The sequence below is a fragment of the Hippocampus bargibanti genome, linkage group LG14, assembly GCF_051943395.1.
Source record: "Hippocampus bargibanti isolate YZ-2025 linkage group LG14, ASM5194339v1, whole genome shotgun sequence".
Lineage (NCBI taxonomy): Eukaryota > Metazoa > Chordata > Actinopteri > Syngnathiformes > Syngnathidae > Hippocampus > Hippocampus bargibanti.
This window is the reverse complement of record NC_142747.1, coordinates 2463653-2490000: the sequence shown is the minus strand read 5'-3', so window position 1 is coordinate 2490000 and position 26348 is coordinate 2463653. Positions and strand designations below refer to the sequence as shown.

General features: G+C 43.1%; 3 protein-coding genes and 1 long non-coding RNA gene across 5 annotated transcripts in view; 1 reads left to right on the top strand and 3 right to left on the bottom strand.

Annotated features, from left to right (window-relative positions):
- The window catches only part of LOC148888015 (RIMS-binding protein 2), a 4742-nt gene extending 4312 nt beyond the window's left edge, over positions 1-430 (bottom strand). For both annotated transcript variants that reach the window (XM_089013727.1, XM_089013728.1), the window contains exon 1: positions 1-430. This exon is cut by the window's left edge and continues 123 nt beyond it. In XM_089013727.1, the coding sequence (XP_088869853.1) occupies positions 1-144 (144 nt within the window). In that variant the 5' untranslated portion in view covers positions 145-430.
- Positions 431-4163: 3733 nt separating this feature from the next.
- LOC148888014 (uncharacterized) lies at positions 4164-7187 on the top strand. The gene is made up of 3 exons (XR_016117258.1): positions 4164-4226; positions 4479-4566; positions 6166-7187. It is a non-coding gene; the product is annotated as an uncharacterized LOC148888014 (long non-coding RNA).
- Positions 7188-9788: 2601 nt separating this feature from the next.
- Positions 9789-16939, bottom strand: ca4b (carbonic anhydrase 4b). Its single transcript, XM_089014303.1, has 7 exons — positions 16876-16939; positions 16643-16807; positions 15007-15152; positions 14843-14935; positions 13807-13873; positions 12051-12214; positions 9789-11082 (listed from the first exon to the last, which is right to left on the bottom strand). The coding sequence occupies exons 1-7, from the start codon at positions 16937-16939 to the stop codon at positions 10909-10911; spliced, it is 873 nt and encodes a 290-aa protein (XP_088870429.1). The 3' UTR covers positions 9789-10908.
- A 4450-nt stretch (positions 16940-21389) lies between these two features.
- On the bottom strand, positions 21390-25504 carry proca1 (protein interacting with cyclin A1). The gene is made up of 4 exons (XM_089013679.1): positions 24558-25504; positions 24326-24458; positions 23399-23533; positions 21390-23301 (listed from the first exon to the last, which is right to left on the bottom strand). Exons 1-4 carry the CDS (start codon positions 24769-24771, stop codon positions 21483-21485), a joined length of 2301 nt encoding a protein of 766 aa, XP_088869805.1. The 5' UTR covers positions 24772-25504; the 3' UTR covers positions 21390-21482.
- Positions 25505-26348: the final 844 nt, after the last annotated feature.

Genomic DNA, 26348 nt, shown 5'->3' with positions numbered 1-26348 from the left:
GGCCGTCTCCAGCTCCCACTGGCGGAGTTCCTCGGGGGTGGCGGCCCGCACCTCATCAGGGTAGATCAGCACGTCCAGCTCGCCGCCGCCGTCCATGCGCCGCCAGCCGCTCGCCGTCCCCAAGCTGGACTCCAGATGGTCCATTCCGCGCTCGCCCTCACGAAACTAAGCGGCACCGACGCTGATCCTCTTTGTGTGAGTGCCACTCCCGCCTGGACAAAGTGTACCTGCGACAATGCGGTCGTCTTCTTCTTGGGGAGAAATTGTGTTGAAAGAGCCGCGCAACGCAGGCAGTCACATCATTGCCTCGCCGGAAAGGCTAGCCAGGAGTGGTCAGCGCAGCGCTCTTTGGCAGACCTGAATCCTTGCCCCATGACGTCTTGACCCACTTCAAGTCAAGACAAAACTTCCTGTCCTTACCCCTAACAAGCTAAGCCTGCGTGTGTGTGTGTGTGTGTGTGTGTGTGTGTGTGCTCGCGTGTGTGTGTGCGTGCGTGTGTGTGTGTGTGTGTGTGTGTGCGTGTTCTCGTTTGCGCGCACCGGTGAGGACTCCTGTACCTGTGGGGACCTAAAATGAGGTCCGTGCGGGTAAATTGCTCTGAGAGACTTCAAAATGAGGTCCGTGCGGGCAAATTGCTCTGAGAGACTTCAAACCATGTTTTAAAGACGTTTCATGACATTTCCTAAAGTGCCCCACGGGGGCATTCCAGACCAAAAAACTGTGAGTGTATGCGACCCTAATGTGGCAGACTGGTGTACGCCAGGGATATGTCCTCGCACCAGTCCTGTTCAACATCTTCCTCCTGTGTGTGACACTGTTGCTCCATGAGAGGATTGAGAAGAACAGTGGGGTTACCATAGATTTCCGGCTTGATGCAAATCTATTCAACATCAGGAGGCTCCAGGCAGTCACAAAAATAAGATCAGAGCAAGTCATCAAACTCCTATATGCAGATGACTGTGCAGTTGTGGCCCACACACCAGAAGCACTACAAGCTAGTCTCTCAGCTGCTGCAGATGCCTATGGTAGACTGGCCCTCTCTGTTAATGTGGAAAAGACTGACGTAATCTGTCAGTCGGCGTCCATTCCTCCAGTTCATACACCAACATTCACCATCTCCAATAAGCCACTAGCAATAGTGGACTCTTTCAAATACCTGGGCAGCTTTCTCTCTGACAACTGCAGCATCGACAGAGAGATACAAAACCGGATCAAACAGGCATCAGCATCTTTTGGCAGACTTAGGAGGAGATTCTTTCAAAACAAAGATCTCAAACTCCACACCAAGACTGCAGTTTATCGGGCTGTTGTTGTGTCAACCCTCCTCTACAGCTGCGAAGCATGGACCCTGTACAGTCGCCACCTCAGGATGCTTGAGACCTTCCACATCAAGTGCCTACAATGCATCCTTGGGCTATCCTGGAGAGACAGAGTCCCCCACACTGAAATACTCTGCAAAACCAACTGCACCAGTGTAGAAGCGACCCACCCAGCACCAACTTCGCTGGCTAGGCCATGTGATCAGGATGCCAGAAGAGCGCTTGCCACGTAAGGTGCTTTATGGCCAGCTCCATCTGGCAGGAGGCCCCAAAAAAACGCTATAAAGACCAAGTGGAGACTGCAATGAAAAAATGCGGCCTGAACCCAACCGACCCAGCTGGAGAACATTGCAGCTCAACGCTCCATCTGGCGGCAGCTCCTCCAACAAGACATACAGAAACTTGAGAAAGACCGAGGTGACCGACGGACCAGGAAACGTCAAAAGAGACATCATGCCAGTGCCATACCCACAGCCCCAGTCAATGCCTTCACCTGCTCTTCCTGTGGCAAGCAGTGTGGATCGTAGGTTATACAGTCACATGAAATGTCTCACAACCTTAAGCAATTAAGACATTGTAGCAGTAGAGGAATGAGCATGCCTTGAGGGGAAAAGCCGAAAGGAAAAGAAGAAGAAGGAATGAGCATGCCTGCCACAACATATTTATATGTGAAAATACGTATAAGTAACACGAGGCCTACAATTGGTGCGTTGCATGTAGCATTCGATGTCACGGCCTTATGCCAACAACGTGGCACACTAGCACCGAGAGCATCCAACATATTTCGGTCAGATAATGATGAAACTACGGTGACATAGATTGATCTCATAAATCGTACATTTCAAGACTGTTGTCACCACCTTCACCATGGTTCATGGCCCAGTGCAGCCAGCATAACTCGATGATTTTTATAAAATCGAATTAAATTGATACATACAGCTAATACTGCAGCCCCAATGCCATTGTAAACGCAAAAACACATGTGCAGCGATGCATTTGGGCCTCCCCATTCACGCATGATATACAGTAAAGTCTCGTTATATCGATATTCAAGGGAGTCCGAAAAAATATCGATATAACCGGGACTATCGATATATCCGACCCTGTTTGCATGTAATTTTCTCCGTGCGTGCATAGAAATAGTATCGATATAACCGGGACTATCGATATATCCGATATCGATATAACGAGACTTTACTGTACTTCTTTTAAAATAGCTAAAGAAACACATTTAGTTAAACAGCAATTGAAAACTGTTCGTTTTGCTTGAGAGGTTTTAACTTTAATCGTGATTCGCTGGAAACTGCTGAGATAATATAATCGAATAATCATTTACCCATGATACATTGCAGGATTTACATCGAACGACATCGACATAAATGGTTGCATTATGGAGCGAGAGAACAGGAGTAAAACCTTAAAAGATATTAAACACAAACATATTTTCATTTTTTTAAGAAGCAACGGAGTGACAATTCGTTTCAGCAAACTGCTGCTAACGATTCGAATTTAGCGGATGAGGGACATTATTTCAGATCTGTTGCAGCACATTGGAAATCTTCCAAGCAAAGAAATTGAAGTAGACACTAATGAGAAATATTGTGCTAAGTCTGTTCACTTTGTCATCTCTGTACCGTAGCATATCAAAATAGCACAGCATTTATTGTGTAGTAACTTAAGAAAATAGAAATAGGTTGTTTATTTTATCCATCCATCCATCTTCTGCCGCTTATCCGGGGCAGCAGCTTCAGTAGGGAAGCCCAGACTTCCCTCTCCCCAGCCACTTCTTCTAGCTCGTCCTGGCGGATCCCGAGGCGTTCCCATTCCAGCTGGGAGACATAGTCTCTCCAGCGTGTTCTGGGTCGTCCACTGGGTCTCCTGCCAGTGGGGCATGCCCGGAACACCTCACCAGGGAGGCGTCCTGGGGGCATCCTCATCAGATGCCCGAGCCACCTCATCTGGCTCCTCTCGATGTGGAGGAGAAGCGGCTCGACTTTGAGCCCCTCCCGGATTACCGAGCTTCCCACCTTATCTCAAAGGGAGAGCCCGGACACCCGACGGAGAAAGCTCATTTCGGCCGCTTGCATCCGGGATCTCGTTCTTTCGGACACAACCCATAGCTCATGACCGTAGATGAGGATTGGGACGTAGATCGACCAGTAGATTGAGAGCTTTGCTTTTTGGCTCAGCTCCTTCTTCACCACGACAGATCGGTACAAAGTCCGCATAACAGCAGACGCCGCACCGATCCGCCATGTCGACCTTTCGCTCCTTTACACCCTCATTCGTGAACAAGACACGCAGATTGTTTATTTTATGTATGAATACATTATTTGACTTGAATTAAAATTGTTTGTGTATTAGAAATATAGATTTTAGACAAATGATGTTTTTTTTTATTTGCAATTTAGAAATATCATGCTCCAATGAATGTATTTTGGTTTATTCCAATCAGTTTTGTATAATTGGGCAATCGAGTTAAATCTGGCCCCATCCATTTTAGACTTTGTCCCCTTTTCAGACACAACCCTTTTTTAATTTCCCAGATTCATCCTTGCATGTGTTCAAAATATACAGATTGATCCAAACAGCCAGAGACAGGATTAAAAGTGGCAGAAATTGTAATCTCAGAAATTGAAAATGTTTCAATGCTATTTATTGGAATTCTTGTCAGAAATAAGGACAATGCATTGCATTGAATAGAGCAGATCAAGCCATTAACCAATATTGGCGGTTATGGCAAAACAAACATGCAACAGTATTTCCAAAAGTGCCACAAATGACAATCAATATATAAAAAGAAACAACAGCTCAAAATGTAATTTTTGTTTTTGCAGGATCAAAGTCGTTGGATGAGATATGAGATGGAGCGATCTGAGAAGACTCAACCACAAATGTCAACCAAGGTATCAGGACCGCATTTGACTGAATGCAACATTCGCTGAACTATAGTCTGCCACAAATGAAATGAAGTTAAACTTAACTTTATCGACACTGTTTAAAAAAACTTGCGACTTCAGTTACAGTGTCAAATCCTTAGACTTCTGCCACCTGGACGTTGTGACACATAATATCTGAAGAGAATAACCCATTTATGCTGTAACCAAACATTCTTTCATTGGCAGTTGATTTGTTGTTTTTTTTTGTTTGTTTTTCAGATAAATCACAAAGAGAGTTCCAATGATGACAACAGCCATGACCACACTTCTAGGTCATAGTGCAAGTGTCCCTGAGCTCCAGAGGCAGGTCAGTATCATCATAAGAATCGATCGTGCTTAATGTATTGCATTGTGGGACTATTAAAGGCTTTCTGATTCTGATTCTATTAATCATAGATATGGGGAAAAACATGTTTTTTGAAAACCTGGATTTAACATTCTTGGTATGTTTTGAATAGCTATTAGATTCTTATTCACTCTCATATTATTATGAAAATAATAAAGTATACCATGAAATCACTGGACGGTATCATACATACACAGTGACGTGCGGTGAGGTTCATGGCTGGTGAGGCACTGACATCATCACAGTCAGATTTACAAACATGAACTCTTCAGAGTAGCTTATTCACCATTCTATTGGCAACAGTTAACGTGTTTTGTTTAAAATGTCATGTCAGCATTCTTTATATAAACTAGCATAGAAAAAAATAAAAAAAAACATTATTATCGTGTTACCTTTACTTATAAATGAAGTCCATGCGCCGCTCCTTCTGAAGAAAGGCATCGATACCTTCAGTCTCTCTATTTCTTTCATTAGATATGTAATCCTCCATTCTGAAAATAAGGCCAAGCAACAAGAAAAAATGACTGGTTGGTTGCACTTAACTTTCTAACTGTTTACTGTAGCTTGCTCTCACTAATTCCATTATCCTGCAGCCGAGGAGGCGCAAGAAGAATCTCTTAAATCACCAGCGCCCCCTGTCATGAGGCAGGAGAACTGTGTGCCTCACCTATACACACAGTTTTGATAAAAATAAAATAAAATAAACACTGTTGTACAGTGTTTATAATGTAAAGTCACTCTACATTATATACACCAGCTAAACTAGAAATTTTGTTCATATACTAAAAGTCTCACTGCAGAGCAAGCCAGCACAGTTAGCATAGTGATTGTGCAATCCATGGTGAGGCTCAGCCGGCTGCTGCCTCACCCCTAGTCTTTACTTAGTATTTGAACGGTAAATGTGAAAATTCAGCGATTTTGAAAAAAAAAAATCCAAAGATGGTGAAGTTAAATGTAAAAGAACTTTAAGGTACAAATCACTAAATAAATATAACTGTTTAATTTATTTTTTCATTTGATATTTCCATGATGACCGGTGAGGCACAGCCTCACCTGCCTCCCCCGACTGCACGTCACTGTACATACATACAGTGAGAGGGGAAAAATGCTTTTCAAGAGTAATTAAAGCAACACTTCGATAGGCTGCATCGCTGATGGTCCAACTAGCATCTCTTCAAAACAATTGTCTTCCTATTACAATGTCTAATACGAGAATGAGCATGCTGAAGTCCAAAATTTCCACCAGAGAGATCTTTTGAAATTGTTTATTTCAATGTTTCAACAGTTCTATGGCAATTTGCAAAAGTGTGTAGCAAATAAACTGCTATTTATATATGTATATGTATATGTATATGTACATGTATATGTATATGTATATATATGTATGTGTATATGTATATATATATATATATGTATATATATATATATATATATATATATATATATATATATATATATATATATATATATATATATATATATATATATATATATATATAAATGAATTATGTACAGGATTTTACATTTAGTAATCTCTCTCTCTGTCTCTCCCTCTTTCAGCTTAACATGAAAATGATTGAACAAACCATGGACGATTCTGTTGAGTTCTGACAATACTGATGATGAATATGTTCCCAAACCTGGAGAACAAACAAGTGACAGCTCGGTAGAAGAAACAGAGCAGCAGAAGAACAAGAGGACAGAGAGACGGAAAGTGCCTTCGACCAACCTACGGAAAGTACACGTAACTTCACATAAAAAAAGACATGTGACACCTTCTTCTACCCTGTACACGGATAAACCTCATGAATCAAAAAGTTTACACCTGGCCAATTCCACTAAGCCACAGACACAAAGACGCGTGACTTGTGCCGACTCATCTGACTCAGAACACCAGCAAACAGCTTCATCCAGTGGTTCTGATATGAAGATCATTACTTTTAAAAGGAAAGCAGATTGTGGTAGGCTCTACAACAAATCTCACTTCTGTGTGTTTTGCTCCAAGCCTTACAGAAAAAATGCACGGCATTTGATAACACAACACAAAGATACCCCTGAAGTGGCAAATGTGCTTCAATTTCCAACTGGCTCCAAAGAGAGAAGAATACAACTGTATCTTCTCAGAAATAAAGGGAATCGTGCCCATAACAATGACGGTCTTCGTGAAGGTCAAGGAATGTTGATACCTCGTCAGCAATAAAAAAAAAACGTGGAAGCCAAAGATTACATGCATTGTGTGAATTGTCAGGGCTACTTTATGAGGAGAGCAATGTGCAGGCACATGCAGAGGTGTCACCTAAACATGCATGTGCAAAATTTGAAACCAGGAAAGACTAGGGTTCAGGCCTTGTGTGAATATGCTCAGCCACTTCCAGATGGCGTAAATGAACATTTTTGGAAAATGGTGCTTGCTATGCATCAAGATGCAATCACAAATGCTGTGCGTAACAAAAAGGTGATTCAGAAATTTGGGGAACACCTTTTCAATAAGCATGGGCATGATGTCTCAAAACATGACTACATCAGAAAGAAGATGCGTGAGACAAGACGACTGCTTTTACAGTGGAAGAAAAATGGAAAGCTTAAAGACATGGTGGATTTCTTCATCCCAGTAAATTTTCCTCATGTGATCGAAGCAGTGAGGAAGGTAGCTGGCTTAAATGAGCAATTAAATGCATTCAAAATACCATCCTTAGCACTCAAGTTAGGCCACAACCTCAGGAAAATTGTAAATATTATTGAATGTGAAGGATTAATCTAAGGTGATGACGATGCCATCAATAATGCACGGGTGTTCAAACAAATCTGTGGCACCAGATGGAGTGAATGCGTGTCCTCAAAGGCCCTCAGAAACCTGCGTGAGGCAAAATGGAATGTTCCACACCTTCTGCCTTTTACCGAAGATGTGAAAAAGATGCATGAGTATCTTGAGGCCCAAAGACAGGTGTACCAAACAAAACTCAAAGAAGACACTAGTAGGAAACATTGGGGAAAACATGCAAAAGTTACACTTTGCGAAGTTATCATTTTCAACCGGAGAAGAGAAGGGGAAGTTTCTAAGATGCCACTTACTGCGTTTACTTTGAGAGATACATCGTCGGCACATCCGGATGTGGAGCTGGCTTTGTCTGACCTTGAGCGCAAAGTGTGTCGGCACTTCCAAAGAATTGAAATACAAGGTAAACGAGGGCGAAAGGTTCCCATTCTCCTTACACCTGAAGTGCAGACATCCATGATGTTACTTGCCAATACTCGTCATGAATGTGGGATACTGGATGAAAACACATTCTTTTTTTGCAAGACCACAAGCTCCCAGTCACTTCAGAGGATCTGATGTAATTTGTCAGATAGCCCTAAACTGCGGGGCAAAAAAATCTGGAAGCATTGTCTTCCACAAAATTGAGAAAAGCACATGGCCACAATGTCCAAAGTTCTCAATTTAAAAGACAATGAAATGGACGAGCTGGCAGACTTCCTAGGCCATGATATCAGAGTGCACCGTCAATATTATCGGCTGTCGGAGGGGACATTGAAGCTTGCAAAAATGAGCAAGGTACTCATCGCTCTGGAAACGGGAAGTTTGTCCAAGTTTAAGGGCAAGAATTTGGATGAAATCAACATTGATCCCCATGGTAAGAGCACATCTGCATATTTTGGGAAATAATTGCACCCATTTTTTTCTCTGCCAGCTGAAGTTTTATCTGTGTTTCCTCTGTTCCTCAGAAAAACTGTGTTGACACTAATATGTCAGGCACTGATGATGAGGACGATAAAGATATGACAAAATGTACTCCTACATCAACATCATCGGCACAATCATCTGGTATGTTTATGACTTACGGTACGGAAAATGAGATGAAATAATAATAATAATAATAATAATAATAATAATAATAATAATAATAATAATAATAATAATAATAATAATAATACATGACATTTTAAGCTCCTTTCAAAGCTCTCAAGGATACTTTACAGTCCCAGACAAGCATAGGCACTATAATAAATAAAATACAATCACAAATAGAATGCAATAAATAAAATACAATTATAAATAGATACAAGAGACCTGTTTTTTTTGTGTGCAGGTAGGTCAGATGGGAAGATGCTGATCGTCAAGAAGGTGCCGGTTCCACCACAGCAAACAAAAGGTAAACTGTTTTCTCTTGGTTCGTGACTGAGTTATCATCTCACAAGCAACAGTGATAGGTGTCTATATACTGTATGGGTAGGGGAAATATGATACATTATTTTTGTTTTTGATTACCATAATGTATTGTTATCCTACAAAAATATGCTCTATATCTCTTCCTCCTCATAACATTCTATGGGATATTTAGTATTGAACAACTTCAAGTTAACGTCGAGGGTGTACAGAAATCGGAATGGAATCTTTAAAATCATGTTTTATCAGTAAATAGATAAGCATTTCTTCATGTAATGTGAACCCTTACAAAATAAATTGATCCCACAAAAAAAATCTGAATTTCATTCAGACCTGCACCGTGAACATAGCACTGAAGTACATATTCCTGATTTTGTAGAACTCAATATATTTATTCTGTGCTTACTACTAATAGGTAAATTGGATGGTAGGGCGGAGCTGGTGAAGATCTCTGAAGGTAAACTGTTATCTAGTGGCTTGTGAATGTGTTATCATTTGATGTATAAAAACTACAAAACTGTTACAAAACAGACCAATGACGACTTTAGACAGCACTGGCCTATGTCTTAACTTTTGGGGGAATATTCATTTACTGTCCCATTTTATATCGGGAAGCAAGAAGTAAAAATGAAAGTAAAAAAGTGGACAGAAGAAGAAATCCACGCTGTGGAGAAAACCTTGATGGACTCCATCAGGTCTCTCAAGGTTCCAGGCAAAGACGAATGCATGAACTGCATTAAGGCTTCACCACAAGAATTGAAAGGGAGAACTTGGAAGGGAGTTAAATATTTCGTGAAAAACCGCATTGATAAATTAATGAGAATGTCTGCAAAACGCAGTTAAGGTTAGGTTCGAAACTAAGGAAAGGTTAGGTTTGGCAGCTGGAACATTGTTTTTATATAAGTTATATGTGTCATGTGCACTTGCTTCTGGCACATTTCACTACAACACAGAGACAATAGCTTTTATTTCAACATATTGAGTTTTTTTTTCTTGAATATTTGTCGACTAAACTTCTGTACACACCAATTTTGTCCAGCACTTTTATTTCAATCTTGAACGTTTTACACGCAGTTGATAATATGAAAGCAATTTGTATTTATTTTCTTACCACAATGTCTTGAATGTTTGAAATTTCAGGTTGATGTACAGTAAAGTCTCGTTATATCGATATTCAAGGGAGTCCGAAAAAATATCGATATAACCGGGACTATCGATACATCCGACCCTGTTTGCATGTAATTTTCTCAGTGCGTGCATAGAAATAGTATCGATATAACCGGGACTATCGATATATCCGATATCGATATAACGAGACTTTACTGTATTTCAATTATTAAAAAGATCGAAGGCTGCCATTGAAATTGGTACATGAGCAGTGTTAATTTACTTCATTCTCTTCAATCTATTTTATAGATCATCTGCCTCAGCATACGAAAGTTTGTTAGTTATTTTTAATAGCCGATTCAGTAGCTGTGATGTAATCTATTGTAGGTATTGTTTTAGGAATCATTTTCAATTGTAGATGACAATGGATGCTTTCAACCCAATCTATGCAATTCCAAGCAGGAAATATCCCCATTGTTGGGCTATTAAAGGCTTCTGATTCTGAAAAGACTTTCTCAAAGAATCATACCAGAATCATATATGACAAAGAAAGTGCTGGAGTCCAAGAATGGCTAAAAAAAAGTAACCACAGGGAAAGTGAAAGTTAGTGGATGCTCTCTGCGCACATATAAATAAAACCATATCATTACAAATGTTTTTTTTTCCCATGAGTAATTCGTTTTTCACAGACTTTTACATGATTTTTGGTAGTTCATTAATTTAAGCAACAACAACAAAAACAGGAGCCGTTTGGTAGTTAAAAGAGCCCAGTGGACATTGGTTGGGCTGCGATTTCAGTTAGAATGGAGGGGGCGGCCGATTCTATCTCATCTCAACTTTGTTATGATCTTGATCTCAGTTTGTGCGTGTCCGAGTCGCATCAGCGCTTCGGTTTCTGGTGAGATTTGTCGACTGAGCTTTTTTTGTTGCAATGGTCTCTTCATGTTCTTCCACCGCGGCGTCGCGTCCAGAACAAGCCCGTTTCTGATTCTGATTTCCTCCACGGGTAGCGCGCGTCTCTCCGAGTGCAGCTACCGCATCAGCTGTAGCAGCAGCGCGGAAGCCAGGAGGACAGCGGGGGCGGGCGAAGCGGCGGCCGGGCCTCCGGAGCGAGAGACCCGCCTTCCGTGGCGATGCTGTACGGGGCGGAACGTGTTGACCATCGGCCTCCCGCTGGGGAAGGCGAGCTGAGAGAACGCGGACATCTGCCGAGCGGACAGAAACGTCACAAAAGCATTGGAGGGGCCCGTTTTGTGATGTCAATGTCTCCTACTTCCGGGTCCTTTGGCGACTGCAGCCATCGAAAGTTACATTAAACACATGTACAGTGATACCTTGGCTTACGAACTTAATTGGTTCCCAGACAGAGTAAATCGAAAAGCGTGTATCCCAACCATTAATTTTCCAAAGGAAACATTTAAAATGAGAATCTGGCTGCACTGGTCCCCATGAAACATAATGTTCTATTTTTTAAGCCTTAAAACTACACAAAATATACCTTATTTTATGTATAATCCATATGCTATGGTATTGTAATTAAAGAAATAAACTACGTACTGTATAATATAGTTGTTTTATTTACTTTTGTGATGGTCGTTGATGGCTTGATGGAATGGAGTGGCCATCTTGAGGAATGATTCCTTGTAAGCTTTGGCAGCTTTATCGTCTGCAACTGACTGCAATCAGGCCAGTCGTTAGTCAGAACGACAGGAACTATCAGTGGAGCAGCTGCAGGGAGTAGTTCTCTGCTCCCCCCAACCTGAGAGCAGGGACCTATCATAGCAGAGTCTGGCACCTCCATGTCTGGACAATAGGGATATATATATAGGGCCTAAACTACCAGTAAGACTTTAGTTTGCTGACGAAGTTTCTTGGATAAGAAGCAAAACGTCCGACACCTTCAAAGAAGTACAGATGACGGCTGAAGAAACCTTTTCTTCGTTTGCCAAGGTATCACTGTAGTCGATTTTTTTTCTGCTCCTGCTATTCACCTCTTTCGAATCGTGAATGCAATGTTTTACTTGTAAAAAAACAACCCCCCCAATATTAGGAGGTGAATTTCTTCCTCCTGGGAATATGACTTTGTTGTTAGAAAACCTCCAATGTGACACAAAATCTCATTTCAACTTGGTTATGATCTTGAAAGTAGTTCCTGCCAAGCGATGGCCTTCACCTGTTGCCTGCTGAGCGGTACGGCCTTCTCAAAGAGGGTCCAGACAACGGTTTGGGCGCAGTCGGGCGTGGTGAGGGAGCCGTCGTAGCGAAAGTAGCGGCTCATGTCGGCGGGAGCTGGAAGGAACATTTGCAGGGAGATGCCCCCCACCGTCGTTCTGTTGGCTGCTCGAAACACAAACAAACAGCATCACACGACGACGTAGTGCTGATCTCGGAGGGGATGCAGCGCAGTAGGAAAAGTCTTATTTTGAAAGGCACTCTTTCAGGCATTTTGAATGTCAGCGTCAGATGGAACGAATGTTTTATGCCGATGTAAGTTGTTTACACTGGTTGAGGACTGTATCCAGCCTTACGATTTTGTTGTGGGGGTGCCGATGAAGCGCTGGTCAGACCTCTGGCATTTTTCCCCCTTCCACGAGGGCGGAGCATTTGACTTTTGTCCATGTTACAGCTTCAGTTAAAGCACCATATACAGTAAAGTCTCGTTATATCGATATTCTCGGGAGTCCGAAAAAATATCGATATAACCGGGACTATCGATATATCCGACCCTGTTTGCATGTAATTTTCTCCGTGCGTGCATAGAAATAGTATCGATATAACCGGGACTATCGATATATCCGATATCGATATAACGAGACTTTACTGTAAATCAATATGTATGTATTGTATTGTATTGTATTTTGTACATCAGCCCTCATTTCGTGCTCAGATATCTCCACATCCATATAACTGATTTTTTTCCATAGAAAAGGAATACAAAAATTTGAGAAATTAATTTAAATTTCTATCTAATTGTGTTATTCTGGGTTGAGTGAACGCTGGCTCGTGTTGCTATATATTAGCTATCTAGCTAGCTAGCTATTTGCTATCTATTAGCTATATAGCTACCCAGCTATTAGTTATCTATTAGCTAGCTAGCTAACTTTCTATCTATTTGAGTAATTTTGGGTTGAGTGAACGCTGGCTGACGCTGCTCACCCGCAGAAAATTAACATTTTTTTTCAATGGAAAAGGAATTTAAAAAAATTGAGACATAAATGTAAATTTCTATCTAATTGTGTTATTCCGGGTTGAGTGAACGCTGGCTTGTGTTGCAATCTATTAGTTATATAGCTATTAGTTATCTATTAGTTAGCTAGCTAACTTTCTATCTATTTGAGTAATTTCGAGTTGAGTGAACGCTGGCGCATGTGGCTGCCGCTGCTCACCCATAGAAAAACTTGTCCTGTGACTGTAAAGTGACCTTGAGAGTTTTTAAAGGCCCTTAGAAATGAAATGTAATATTATTATTATTATTATTATTATTATTATTATTATTATTATTATTATTATTATTATTATTATTATTACGATGAGTACTGCTCATCGTTTCCAGTCTGTATTTGGAAATACGTCACCGTCCGAAATTCAACCAACAGGACTGGACCGCAGTTTGGTGGGTCAAGGCACCTGACGTGGAAACCGGCAGCCGTGATCCAAGTGGCCACGACGCGACTCCTCGTGTCGGCGTTGCGACACCGGAACCATTCTGACGTAATTGACTGGCAACAATCAGGAAGCTACGCGTCACTCGTGTGATTTACGACTCAGGAGTTGGCGCCGTCATCTTATCGTTGGGCCAATTGTACTTTGGCATGAAAACGACTCACGTGGGACTAACTTGCTCCAAGTTATCATCTGGACTATTTCAGAAAAGTACACTGTGGCACCTGCACACGTGCAAGACGCCGTCTGTCTGGCAGGCAACTTACACGGGTGCCGGATTCTCCGCAGAGCTTTGATCAGGGTGTCAAACTTGTTGTTGGCGGAATTTGATTCCTGAAACAAAAGGATTCAGAAAACACAATTTTAGTTCTATCCAAATATTGTGAGACCCTTTCTTTGGAGGTTCAAAGGTAAATACAGTGATACCTCAGCTTACAAACTTCATTGGTTCCCAGAAAGTGGGTGTAAGGCGAAAAGTGTGTATTCCAAACATTAATTTCCCATAGGAAACCGTAAAAATGAGAATAATACGTTCCCAGGTCCCCATAAAACATTATTTTCTACTAAATAAGCTTTAAAACTACACAAAATATACCTTATTTTATGTACAACAAATGTGCTATTGGATTGTAATGAAAGAAATAAACTGTAGTGTAAAGTTGTTTTGTTGACCTTTATGATGGTTGATGTAGTTACCTCATGATGATATCCAAGTGAAGTTTCCGTGCTTTCTCGGCGATAATACCCTCACTCACACTGTCCCCTGCTAGCTGCTTTTCTTTAATCCAAATCAACAGAAGTTTTTCAACCTCTTCTATTGCCTGAGACCGTTGTTTAGACAACACAGAAACACCCTTAGACAAACGTAGCAATGGTCGACTTAGCATCCTGGTAACGGGACGCTAAGTCACACAAACGCACACGTCGTTGGTGTTTTTTAGATCTTCTTCTGCTCAACCGTCATTTTCTTTTGTGTACTCATCGACTTAACACTAGCCTGTGGTGGGGTTCGTTAGCCAAGATTATATTCTCGCGAATTTAATATTAGAAAGGTGAAAAGTTCGTGAGCGAAAGCGTTCGTAAGATGTGGTATCACTGTATAAAGAAGGAACGAGAGCCGAAAGGTTTCAGACTGAAATGCAACATTTGGTCATTTCCTTTGGTTGGCGTGCCACAAGGCTCTGATGCGGAGCCATTTTATAAGCGTCCGTATGCATTCCAAAAGGTTGGTTTTGGAACGGCTCGGCGTCTATCCGATGGATTGGGATCAGTTAGGCGGCAGTGCCTGATTTCTTGGATTACCTCCAAGAAGAAGCCCAGAACGGCCACCCCCGCCGGCTCACTCGCGGCCCGTGACAGAGACCGATATTGTTCCTTGATGTGCACCACGTGCATCTGGGGGAGGAAAGGCAGCGAGTGGATGGACTTTTGCAACCATGTTTGAGGGCGGGTGGGCAAAGCGTTACCTCCATTGGATAGCGCTCTCCGTCCACCGTGTGTTCGGAGCCCAGCGCGCCGTCACCGCCCCAGTGGAAGTGCAGCTGAAGCGCTTTGTAGGTTCCCGGCAGATTTCCTCCTTTGATTTGCATTCCGGCGGGCAAGTCCAATTGCGCTGCCGTTCAGTCAAAATATCAAATGCGCTCAAGCTATCTATCTGTATATCTGTTAGCTATGTAGCTTTCTAGCTAGATAGGTCACTGAGTCTACTTGACGTTTGGATGAAAAGGACTAAAAGCTATTTGCTATTTATTAGCTGGCTCGCAAGCTATCTAGCTAATAGATATCTATTATCTATATAGCTGGCTAGCTTTCTAGATAGCTATGAACTATCTATTAGCTAGCTACCTTTCTATATATTTCTATCGATCCGAAAAACTGATCCTGTGACTGTGAAGTGACCTTGAGAGTTTTGAAAGGCGCTTTGAAATCAAATGTATTATTATTATATTTATTCGTAGAAATTGACGTCAGCCTTACCCAATCAATGAATTCATCAGAAAACCGGCAATTCCAGGACCCACATAATATTGACTTTTAGGACTCCATAAACATTCAATGAAGCGTAAGAAACCTTAGACTCTTTTCTTACATCAGGAAAATAGTCAATTCCTAAATGATATGGGTCGAAAGTTATATGAGCTTGAAATGAGGGCGGCTATAAAAAATACAGTACAATACAAATTGGTTGATTTCCTTAGTGCTTGAACAACAGCTGAAGCTGCACAAAGCGCTAAAATGGAAAAAAGGGAAATGCTGCTCCCACGTGGAAAGGAAAAACAACATTGCTAAAGGCCAAGCCCAGTGCTTTATTGGCACCCAAGCATGAAAACTTAAAACCCGAACTTCGGAAATGGTGCTCTACGTCATATTTTCAATTCCAAAGTTAATTCGTGAATGGCAGTGAATGAGTTAAAAACTATTTTTTAAACCCATTTTTTGTTAATAATAATAAATAATAATACATGTCATTTATAAGCGCCTTTCAAAACTCTCAAGGTCACTTTACAGTCACAGGAAAAGGCGCCAGCGTTCACTCAACCCACACATCGAAAGCTAACTAGCCAGCTAATAGATATCTAATAGCTAGCTTGCTAGCCAGTCAGATATCTAATAGATAGCTTGCTCGATAGCTAGTGAGCCAGCTACATAGCTAATAGATAGCAAATAACTAGCAAATAAAGTGCTCTCAATGACACTTTACAGTCACAGACAAGCATAGATACAATAATAAATAAAATACGATTCTCAATGGAAACAAGAGCGCAATGACTGTTGATCAAGTTTATGTTATAAAGATAAGAAACTTTGATTGAACTTGCAAAGGAGAAAATCCTAATTTACACCAGCAAAAAAAAAAGACGAAACGGAGAAGAACAGTCGTAGTCGTAGAAATACAGTCAAATCTGGGTTTTCAACCATAATCCGTTCCAGAAACCTGCTCGAAAACCGATTAGGTCCAAAACCGAAACATTTTCCATTATAAACAATGTCATCAATATCTGCTGTTTTTATATTGTAATTGAACAGTTTGTTTGATTAGTTGGAAAAAAGTAGAAAGAACGTGAGGTGAGAAGAAATTCATTTGTTCCAGCGGCACCGCACCTGTGTGGCCATTGTTGGAGAGATTTCCTTGAAAAGCCTGTTGATAGCCCAGCAGGTACAGCGGGGTGAGTCGCTGGTCGGGTACCACCTTCCCCGTCACGATGTTGACCGGCGACTGTGACCTGCCGCCGCATTGCGGAAAAATCGCCCCCCATGCGTCGGGCCCTGCGGATCGCAGAGCAGACATGACTTGTGACGCTCTACCGCCGCTCGCTCTTTTATTGTCTTTTTACCTGAGCAGCTGGAATTGCAAGACACTTCAGACTGATAGCACCAATCTGAAAAGCAGACGTTCATTTCCCAAGGACGTCATCAAATATAATAATAATAATAATAATATTATTATTATTATTATTATATATATAATAATAGCTATTAGACAGCTAATAGATAGCCAGCCAGCTAGCTAATAGACAGACAGCTAACCAGCTAGCCAGCTAATAGCTGGCTAGCTGGATAGATAGCCAAAGGATAGCCAGCTAGCTGGATAGATAGCTAATAGACAGACAGCTAACCAGCTAGCCAGCTAATAGCTGGCTAGCTGGATAGATAGCCAAAGGATAGCCAGCTAGCTGGATAGATAGCCAACAGATAGCCAGCTAGATTGCTAGATGGCTAATAGATAGCCAGCTAACTACCCAGCCAATAGATATCTAATAGACAGCCAGCCAGCCGGATAGATAATAATAATAATACATTTCATTTGTAAGCGCCTTTCAAAACTCTTAAGGTCACTTTAAAGTCACAGGATAAGTTTTTCGGTGGGTGAGCAGTGTCAGCCACAGGCACCAGCATTTACTCAACCCCGAAGTAACTCATATATCCAGTCAAGAAAATAAGTATGATAGATAGCTAATAGATAGCCAGCTAGATAGATAGCTATCCAACTAATAAATTGTATTTTTTTTGGTCAGTGAAGGCAACATCAATGTTCATTTAGCAAAGCCATCACATCATTTGAACGTAACTCTGTGTGCACTCTGAACAAAACAATTGTGTCCACTTGAATGTATCTTGCATGTTTAGCCATCATCTTTATCTTGTACGCACTACTCGTGTTCACAATTTGTCCACTTGAATGTGATGCTAGCCTTGATTTATTTAGTGTACAGTCACATCAAATAGGTCATGTATATTCTATGCATTGTGTCTATATGTTGTTTACAAATACAGTAAAGTCTCGTTATATCGATATTCTCGGGAGTCCGAAAAATATCGATATAACCGGGACTATCGATATATCAGACCCTGCGAGCATGTAATTTTCTCCTTGCGTGCATAGAAATAGTATTGTAATAAGCGGTACTATCGATATAACCGCTATCGATATAACGAGACTTTACTGTATTGCTTTCTTTTGTTGCAATTGTCAGATGGCGTCGCGCAAAGACGCTCTTACCTGCCCCCGAGACCTTCCCCAGGAAACAAACAAACAAAAAGATCCACATTTTGTTTTTTTGGTCATCAGATGAGCGGGCGTTCTTATAAGATCAGGACCACCTGGAGCGGCCCCCGGCCCGCCTACTTCGCTTTTACAACACCTCATTTCAGATAGTGGGTGAACAAAAGATAAAAAATGTCCAATTGCAATCTGTCGCAGGTGGTGCTTTCGATTTGGCACAATTTCAATTTTTAAATACAGTGATACATTGGCTTACGAACTTAATTGCTTCCCAGACAAAGTGTGTAAATTGAAAAGTGTGTATCCCAAATATTAATTTTCCATAGTAAACCATTAAAATGAGAATAATCCGTTCCAAGGCCCTCCAAAAATATAATTTTCTAGTTTTCTAAGCCTTAAAACACAAAATATACCTTATTTTATGTATAATCCATATGCTATGGTATTGTAATTAAAGAAATAAACTACGTACTGTATAATAAAGTCGTTTTATTTACCTTTTGTGATGGTCGTTGATGGCTTGATGGAATGGAGTGGCCATCTTGAGGAATTATTACTTGTAAGCTTTGGCAGCTATATCGCCAGAACTGGCTCCCTCACCATGACGAATGACACTATGAATACCTGTACAACGCTTAAAGTTCTCAAACCATCCGTGGCTAGCCTTGAAATCAACAATGGATGATGAACTTCCAGGTTGCCTCTTGACGATATCCGAGTGAAGTTGCCGTGCTTTCTCTGCGATAATTTTACCTAGTTCCTCATCAATTGTGTTCTGTTTAGCTGGGTTGATAGCTTTTTGCATCAAGTGTACAGATGGCTTGTGCGGGTGATTTGTGGAGCCGGACTGATGGGATATTTTAACCTTGCAGTCTACACTCTGCCTTTGAACTCTATCAATCAGTATCAATACAGTTGAAACGAGTCCGAATTTAAGTGTGTTTTCTATCCATTTTCTCACTCTGTCGTCTGCCTATCTATTTTTATTTGCAGCTTTGTGTTTCTGTAATCCCCCCCTCACTGCTGCGTTCTTGACCAATCACGTGCGTCTATCACCAAAGACTTGGGGCGGGGAATAGAGGACAAAGAAGTCAGCTGCCATTTTCTTGTTCGGAGAACGGCGTCGTTCGCGAACGACACATAACTCATTGTGGCGCTCCATGTGTATCCCGAAAAATAGTTCGTATGCCAAAATTAAAATGAATTTAATGTTTGTAAGCCGAAAAGTTCGTTAGCCAAGGCGTTCGTAAACCAAAAAGTTTGTTAGCCAAGGCGTTCGTAAGCTGAGGTATCACTGTACTGGACTTGACATCACAGTAAATTGAACTTCTTCGGAAATCGAACCCCCTAAAAAAACACAAAGCACCAGAAGCCACGCGGCCAAGCCGTTCGCAATGAAATGAAGACAGTGACGGAGTTGAAGGATTTCCATTTAATTTCAATCATCAATGGAGGCCCGCGTTTCCGATCACGTGTACACAAAAGAGGGAACGCAACTTTTCATCTTATCAGTCGTCGTAAATCAATCCGTCCTCCAGGAACAAAATGATGACGGATGTGCATTATTTCATCACCACCATGTTCAACGGTGTTTTGCAGATCATTTCCAAAAATGATTCTGACTTCTAACATTCTTGTTAGTTTTTTTTAGCGGAGAGAAAAAGAAAAATGGACCCCAGCAAGCCGAGACCCGAAGGCCTGACTTCTGTCGTCTTGAGAAGATCCTGTCGCCCTCTGGCGGCGATAAGTAGAAAGTGTTCCTTTGAGCGATTGAGACTTGATCTGTCGCCTCTCTTTATCATAATAATAATAATAATAATAATAATAATACATTTAATTTGTAAGCGCCTTTCAAAACTCTCAAGGTCACTTGACATTCACAGGATCAGTTTTTCTGTGGGTGAGCAGCAGCATCCACATGCGCCGGTGTTCACTCAACCCGGACGTAACTCAAATAGATAGAAAACTAGCTAGCTAGCTCATAGATGCAGTAATAATAATCCAGTTCATTTCTAAGCGCCTGTCAAAACTCTCAAAGTCAGCGTTCACTCAACTCAAATAGATAGAAAACTAGCCAGCTACCAGATAGCTAAAAGATAGCCAGCTAGATAGCTAATATATAGCTAATAGATAGCTAACTAGCTAGTGAGCTAATAGATAGCTAACTAGCTAGCGAGCTAATAGATAGCTAGCCAGCCGGATAGATAGCTAACAGATAGCCAGCCAGCCAGTGAGATAGCGGTACCCAGCCAACTAGCTAGCCACTAGATATCCAACAGATAGATAGGCCAATAGATAGCCAGCTATCAGCTCACTAGCCAGCCGGATTGATCGCTAATAGATCGCCAGATAGCAAGCTATATAGCTAATAGATAGCCAGGTAGCTAATGTAAGCCGAATCTGCAGAAACAAAACATTTCAATATAATAATAATAAGTTGTTGTTTTTTTGGGTGAGGGTCGGAGACATTCATTTTCTGCTTGTGTTAAAAAAAAATAAGAAAAATATTTCTCTCTTTTGGGGGACATCCGCCTTTTAAATTCCGACACGGTGAGCTAAGAGGCCCAGAATTCCTCTTTGGCAGAGATTGATGATGAAAGAGATCAGCGGCGGCCTTTCGCTCGCTCCCTCCCAGGCCAGCCCCCCCCCCCCCCCCCCCCCCGCGCCTTCCTACTGCCACACTCACCAAACTCTGAGTACACACTACACGCTGTACTATCATCCTGAACTCTATTTTTTATCAATTATTTTTTTGCAAGACTTCAACCTTTTTTTGTTTGTTTTTGCATTACTATACTACGTCACTACCTCACTTTTCATCAAATTGCATGTATTGTCTGTTGTCAATTGTCTGTCTTTTTTAGCCATATTTTAAGTGCCTTGCACTCTGGGTCCGAGAGGACATTAATTTCATCTGTGCTGTATGTTATGCATATTAGCATATTTGACAATAAAGCTGACTTTTACTTATTGCGCGGGTGACGTGGCACTTCGCCAAACGCTTTAAAACGTCTAAAGCGAGCATGTGAGAGTCAGCTGATTGACGGGATTTGGCAGGAGAAAGTAATGCGGCAAATCTCTCTGAAGAATGTGACCTGGCCTCCAAATCGCATGCAGGTTTGCCAGCCGGCGCCAGGTCAGAGTACGGTTGGAACAAAAGAGCCCAGTTCTCCATTGACAAGCCACCTCCCCCCTTCAAAAAAGACAAAAAATTGGTTGTGTGGGCCCCAGAGGTGCAAATGGAGCCAGATGAAGGCCTCACCTAGACACGATGGCGCAGCATCGCCCCACGCCGGGTGACCGAGCCGACGGGTAAATCACAAATGACGATAAGCAGCAGGGAAATGGAATAAATGGTTTTATTGATCAATTGATTGGTGTGGGCCACCCAAATGACAGAAAAGCACCAGATTGAGGCTAGTTTGACTCCCGCTCCGCTCAATCCAGGCGATGGTCACACCACGGTGAAAAGTGACAAGTTGTCGTCCGAAGCTCCAAACTGCTGTTCCTCAGCCAAGTCGATCTGACGGTCCCGGGTGCTTTTCGACTCTTCTTCCAAGCAAACTGTTCTTGGACTCTCTCCAATGACCGGTGCACGGCACCGGATAGGCGGGGGGCGGACAACCAGGCCCTCTTTTCAACTCTTTCCTTGGCTGCGGATGGCAAAGTGGGGGATTCCGTGGTCCAAACTCCTTGGTGGGCATTAGTGGGCGCTGCGTTCCTCCCAGGGTTCTGGGGCCCGGTTCTCCGAGCGACGCTGCCTAAGGGTGCAGTTGTAGGACGTGTGGAGGGCTCAATTTCAGAATCTGCTTTCGTCCTTCGACCGCTCCCAGCGGACATTCGCCCCTTTGGGATTCCGACTGCGGAAACAAGGTGTAAACGTTGGGTGGGTCCCGAAGGAGTTCCACTTGGTCGGCCTTTGTGCTCTTTCTTCTGGCCCTCGTTGTCCCTTCTCTGGCCTGATTGGTTTCTTTGGAACTGGTACGGGCCTAGAGTTTGTGACGGGGTGATGGCGTGACCTGAAGTTGCGGAGCTGCGTTGCCCCTGTGAGGCCGGGCTGGAGTAGGAATGGAGCACAGATTGAGAGATCTCATCACCGGGGAGTCGTGGCGACGAAGGGACACTATGGACGACGGATTTCGAGATCCCCGCAGCAACAGAAGAGATCCAGGTGGAGTCTGTTTGGGGCATCTTCTCAACAGGGTCTGGACGTAGCGGCGTAGACGTGAGGACAGCACGGTGATTGGCAGGTTGAGCGAGCTCCATGGAAGATTTCGGGAGTGCTTTTTCCTTTCTCCTGCTTTTCCTTGGTCGCCTGTTTCTGGACGCCGGCCCCGCAGGACGACTGGATTTTGAATATGGGACCACAAGGTTCCGTGTGGATTGGTTGGTGGGTTGAGAGATGTTCTCATTAGGGTGCTGTCGTGGTAATGATGGGATGACAGAGAGACTTTTGGTAGAGTCGACCATGGGGGGAGGAATCTCCTCAAGAGAAGGCCTATGCACCTTCTCTTTTTGCCGGCCCTTCCTCGTTTTTGGCCCAGAACTGGTGGGAGGTTTGACAACCAAGATATGGGTAGAGTTGACTCGGGGTGGTGAAATCTCCTCAGCGGGAAGTTGTTTGGACGGTGACACTAGGGGGGTAGTTACCGCGGGTACTTTCCTCCCTCCCTGGCCGGACACTGGTCTTCTGTTTTTGGATGGGGAACCCAGAGGGGGGCCGGTTGGTCTCACCGTCCCACGCAACTCGCCAGTTCCTATCGGTCCTTTACCTCTCAGGACGTCATGGGAACGCTGTCCGTCGCTCAGTCTTTGGGTGGCTGCCTGGTTGCTGGCGGAATTCCTCGTGGTCACCTTCCCAATGGGTCTTTTGTCACCCGAAGCGAAAAGTGTTGGTTCTTTTTCAACGAGGACAATCTCCTGCCATCTTTTCTGCCCATTTCTCGTTTTTGTCTTCTTGTGGCCTCTACCTTTCTTCTTCCCCCTCTTAGCGTCCGAGCTTTGTGCCGTTTTGACGGAGTTAGCGGCAGATGCAGCAGAGACTGTGGCCAGCTCCTTCACAAAGTCCTCATGAGTGCCGCCACCGGTGCGTCCGAGGGAAAGGTGCCCGGGGCCAGACAGGGTGGCTTGCGTTGGGGTCTCCTGCTTGTTCTCAGGAGGCGCCCCAGTCAGCACGTCAATGACGGCTACGCTGCCGTAGTCGTACGGGACCGCTTCCTCGACCACCGCGACGGGCAACTTCTCGTAGCGTTTGCACCTGAACTCGCCGGGATCAAATGCAAAAACAAAAACAAAAGTCCAGTCGTGGAGGCGCAGCACGCGGCGGACGCACCATCAGAGGAGCGAATACTTACAGTCCGTACCAGTGGCGTTCCGCGCAGCGCTCCTCGAAGACGAGCTGAAAGCAGGGCGCGCCGATCACGTTGAAGAAGGCCTGACCCATCACCCGAGAGGACGTGTCGTTCACCCGCCGCAGGCAACCTTTCAATCTGTGCACCGGGACACCGTCATTGACTACCTGCTCAGCCTCACCAGGAACTGGAGTCTACAGCGAAGGACTCTGGGTGAAGGAAGTGTCTGAAACTCATGACAAAAAGTTAGCGCACACCACGGCAGACAACACTGAAAGTTGCCTGCCCGACCGTAAAGTTGCCTGCCCCATGTTTCACAACTTGAAACACAATAAGACAGCTATTCGCAAAAAAACATTACACGTATTGCAAAGTATTAAGTATTTTTTAAATTAAGGATGTACCTACCACAAATGCTCCCTTGCTTAATTTATCATAAATATCCCTTGCTGATGATTTTTTCTAAGCGCCTTTCAAAACTCTCAAGGACACTTTACAGGCAAGGGATAATGTTCGTTTATGTTTTGTAGCGTCATAAATTTTGTGAGCTTCTTTTGAATCTTCTGAGGCTGAGGTTCGGTGCATCTACTTTGGAAAATGATGTGCAAATGCACGTCCTTAAAACGCCCGGGAAAGTCCGGTAGCATGAAGCAGGCTTCTGATTGGCTGCCGTGCTAAGTCTGCAAATTGCCAGACAAACCGAAATTCCAAAATTTCCAAACCAAACGAAGATTTTGACATCTGAACACTTTATTTGACGTTTTGTAAGTTGTACACCCGATGTAAAAGTTGCACGCCCTGGGTGTCCGGGCAGACGTTATTTCAGACACTGGTGAAGGGCCAACTTTGGCCCATCTGGGAAAAAGTGGCATTTTTAGGTCAAAGTTCCCCACCTGGTGTTTTTCACGCATGGCTTCTTTGACTACTTACGCCTGGTCACAGTCGCAGTGACTGATGGAGTGCCACTTGAAATTTGTGTGTCCGTATTTGGAGGAGAAGGCGTGGATGACATGGGGGCAGTGGTCATGCGTGCGGCAGCAGCGGTCCGTCGCCTCAAACTCGCCTTCAAACAACGTGGACAAACAAAACAAAAGGATGAATTTGCAGTCTTTGCAAAAGATGCTCCGTTGGATGCTACGTGCGTGTGCAGGAAGCATCCTACCCAGTTGGTCTGGATGATCCGCCATGTTTCCGGCGCCGCACCACAGGGTCCCGGGATACGTGAAGCCTCTTTTGACTCTACCGCCGGCCTGCGGAGGGTCCCCGAAACCCCTCCCTTCGGCGCTCTCCTTCGAAAGCCGTCCCAGAGAGGGGCCGGCGCCAGCCGCCAGCTCCCAGTCCCAGTAAGACAGAACCACCAGGACCACCCACCACATGGCCGAGGGCAGGCAGAAGTAAGACCCAGGGTGGCGGTGGGGCAGCGGTCGGCTGCTCCGGGGGGGGTCGCGGAGGCGATGCGTAGCCTTTGTGGCTCCCTTCCCACTCGGGCGCTGTGATGCCAACGACCTTGGTCACGCTAGGAGGAGTTACCCGCTAATGGTCTTGAGTCAATGCGGAGCTTCTCCCTCCGCAAATCCGAGACCGCCAACAGACGCCTTTTCACACAATTGTGGTTTTGGTCCGTTTCCCGCGTTTGTTTTGCCGCTCCCTCCGCGGCGGAGATGGACTTTGGGAACAGGCCCGGAGGTTCCCGCTTCTCTATGGAAACAAGCGATGCGATGCGATGAGGCCCGACAAGAGTCCGTCTTTGTCCAAAGCGGAGCGGGCACGGCTCCAAGTGGCCTCCGCTTATTTGCAACGAGATTGATGGCGCGGTCGCCCCGTCAAGTTTGTTATATTTGTGGTGAAGTCGCCCCTCCCAACAAGCCTGGACACTTTTGTTGCTTGGGGGAGGGGTGCCATTCCCCCGAAGCTCCTGGAGCGGAATGGACGTGTGAGCAGCGGCCCCGGCGGACGGCGCAACCGAGGGCCCTGATGGCGCCCGACACCAAAGGGCCCGCTTTCGCTTGACTGGACCCGTCCAGACTCGACTGCAACGCGCAGGTATTGGCTTGGCTTCAAACGCACCGCCGACCGACCGAGCGCCCGCCCCCCCCCACACCGTTGACAACATTTGACTTTCAACTACACTTTGGCCATCCAATCACCGTTATATTTATGCCATTGCAATGCAAAATATAATTATATATTTTAAATAATTTTAAATAATTATATTTTTGAAAATATTTTTTGTTTATACATTGTATTTTTTATATTATTTAATTATTTTTTATATTTATTATTATATCATATATGTATTTTATTATTTATATATGATATTTATATTATATATTTATACATTTATAAATATTTTTTTATTTTAAAATAATTTCAAATAATTTTAAAATAATGTTGCCATTTTCAATTTAAATAAATTATTATTTTATATTTCAATTACAATGCTAAATGTATATGATGTCATTTCAATGCCAAATGTATTAATTTCATGGACAACTGACACATTTTTTTTTGTTTCCTAACTGACATCAGAAAAAACGTTTTATAGCATCTAAATTACTCAAAACACACAGGCTGATATTTTTAGGCAAATGCAAAACACCAATAAAAATGAATTAAAGCGGGGTTTCAAACTCAATTTACCTGGGGGCCACTGGAGGCAGAGTCTGGGTGAGGCTGGGCCGCATCAGGATTTCCACAAGAAAAGCACAGATAAAACATTCCAATGTTCTCAAAATCTTTCTTTTTAACACACAAAAAATAATTAAATGAATAAATGGAAAAAATGAATAAAAAATAAATTAACCAGTAATAAATAAATAAAATAATTATAATGATCATAAGGCAGATGTAGACGACTGAAAAAAAAAAACACAGGAAAACTAATTATTTGAATAAAGTTTCAAATGTCTGTATTCACAGTTCTTTAACCTTTAACTTTCTTCACATCAATAAA

Excerpts from the sequence above, each read along its gene's own strand:
- ca4b (XM_089014303.1), bottom strand. The coding sequence starts at position 16,939 with ATGAACGTCTGCTTTTCAGATTGGTGCTATCAGTCTGAAGTGTCTTGC. Across the intron at positions 15,153-16,642 it reads CTCCAACAATGGCCACACAG|CGCAATTGGACTTGCCCGCC; the intron begins GTGCGGTGCCGC and ends ACTGAACGGCAG. Across the intron at positions 13,874-14,842 it reads TTCTGGGCTTCTTCTTGGAG|GAATCAAATTCCGCCAACAA; the intron begins GTAATCCAAGAA and ends CTTTTGTTTCAG.
- proca1 (XM_089013679.1), bottom strand. The coding sequence starts at position 24,771 with ATGTGGTGGGTGGTCCTGGTGGTTCTGTCTTACTGGGACTGGGAGCTG. Across the intron at positions 23,534-24,325 it reads CACTGCGACTGTGACCAGGC|ATTGAAAGGTTGCCTGCGGC; the intron begins GTAAGTAGTCAA and ends CCCGGTGCACAG. Across the intron at positions 23,302-23,398 it reads GAACGCCACTGGTACGGACT|GTGCAAACGCTACGAGAAGT; the intron begins GTAAGTATTCGC and ends CGGCGAGTTCAG.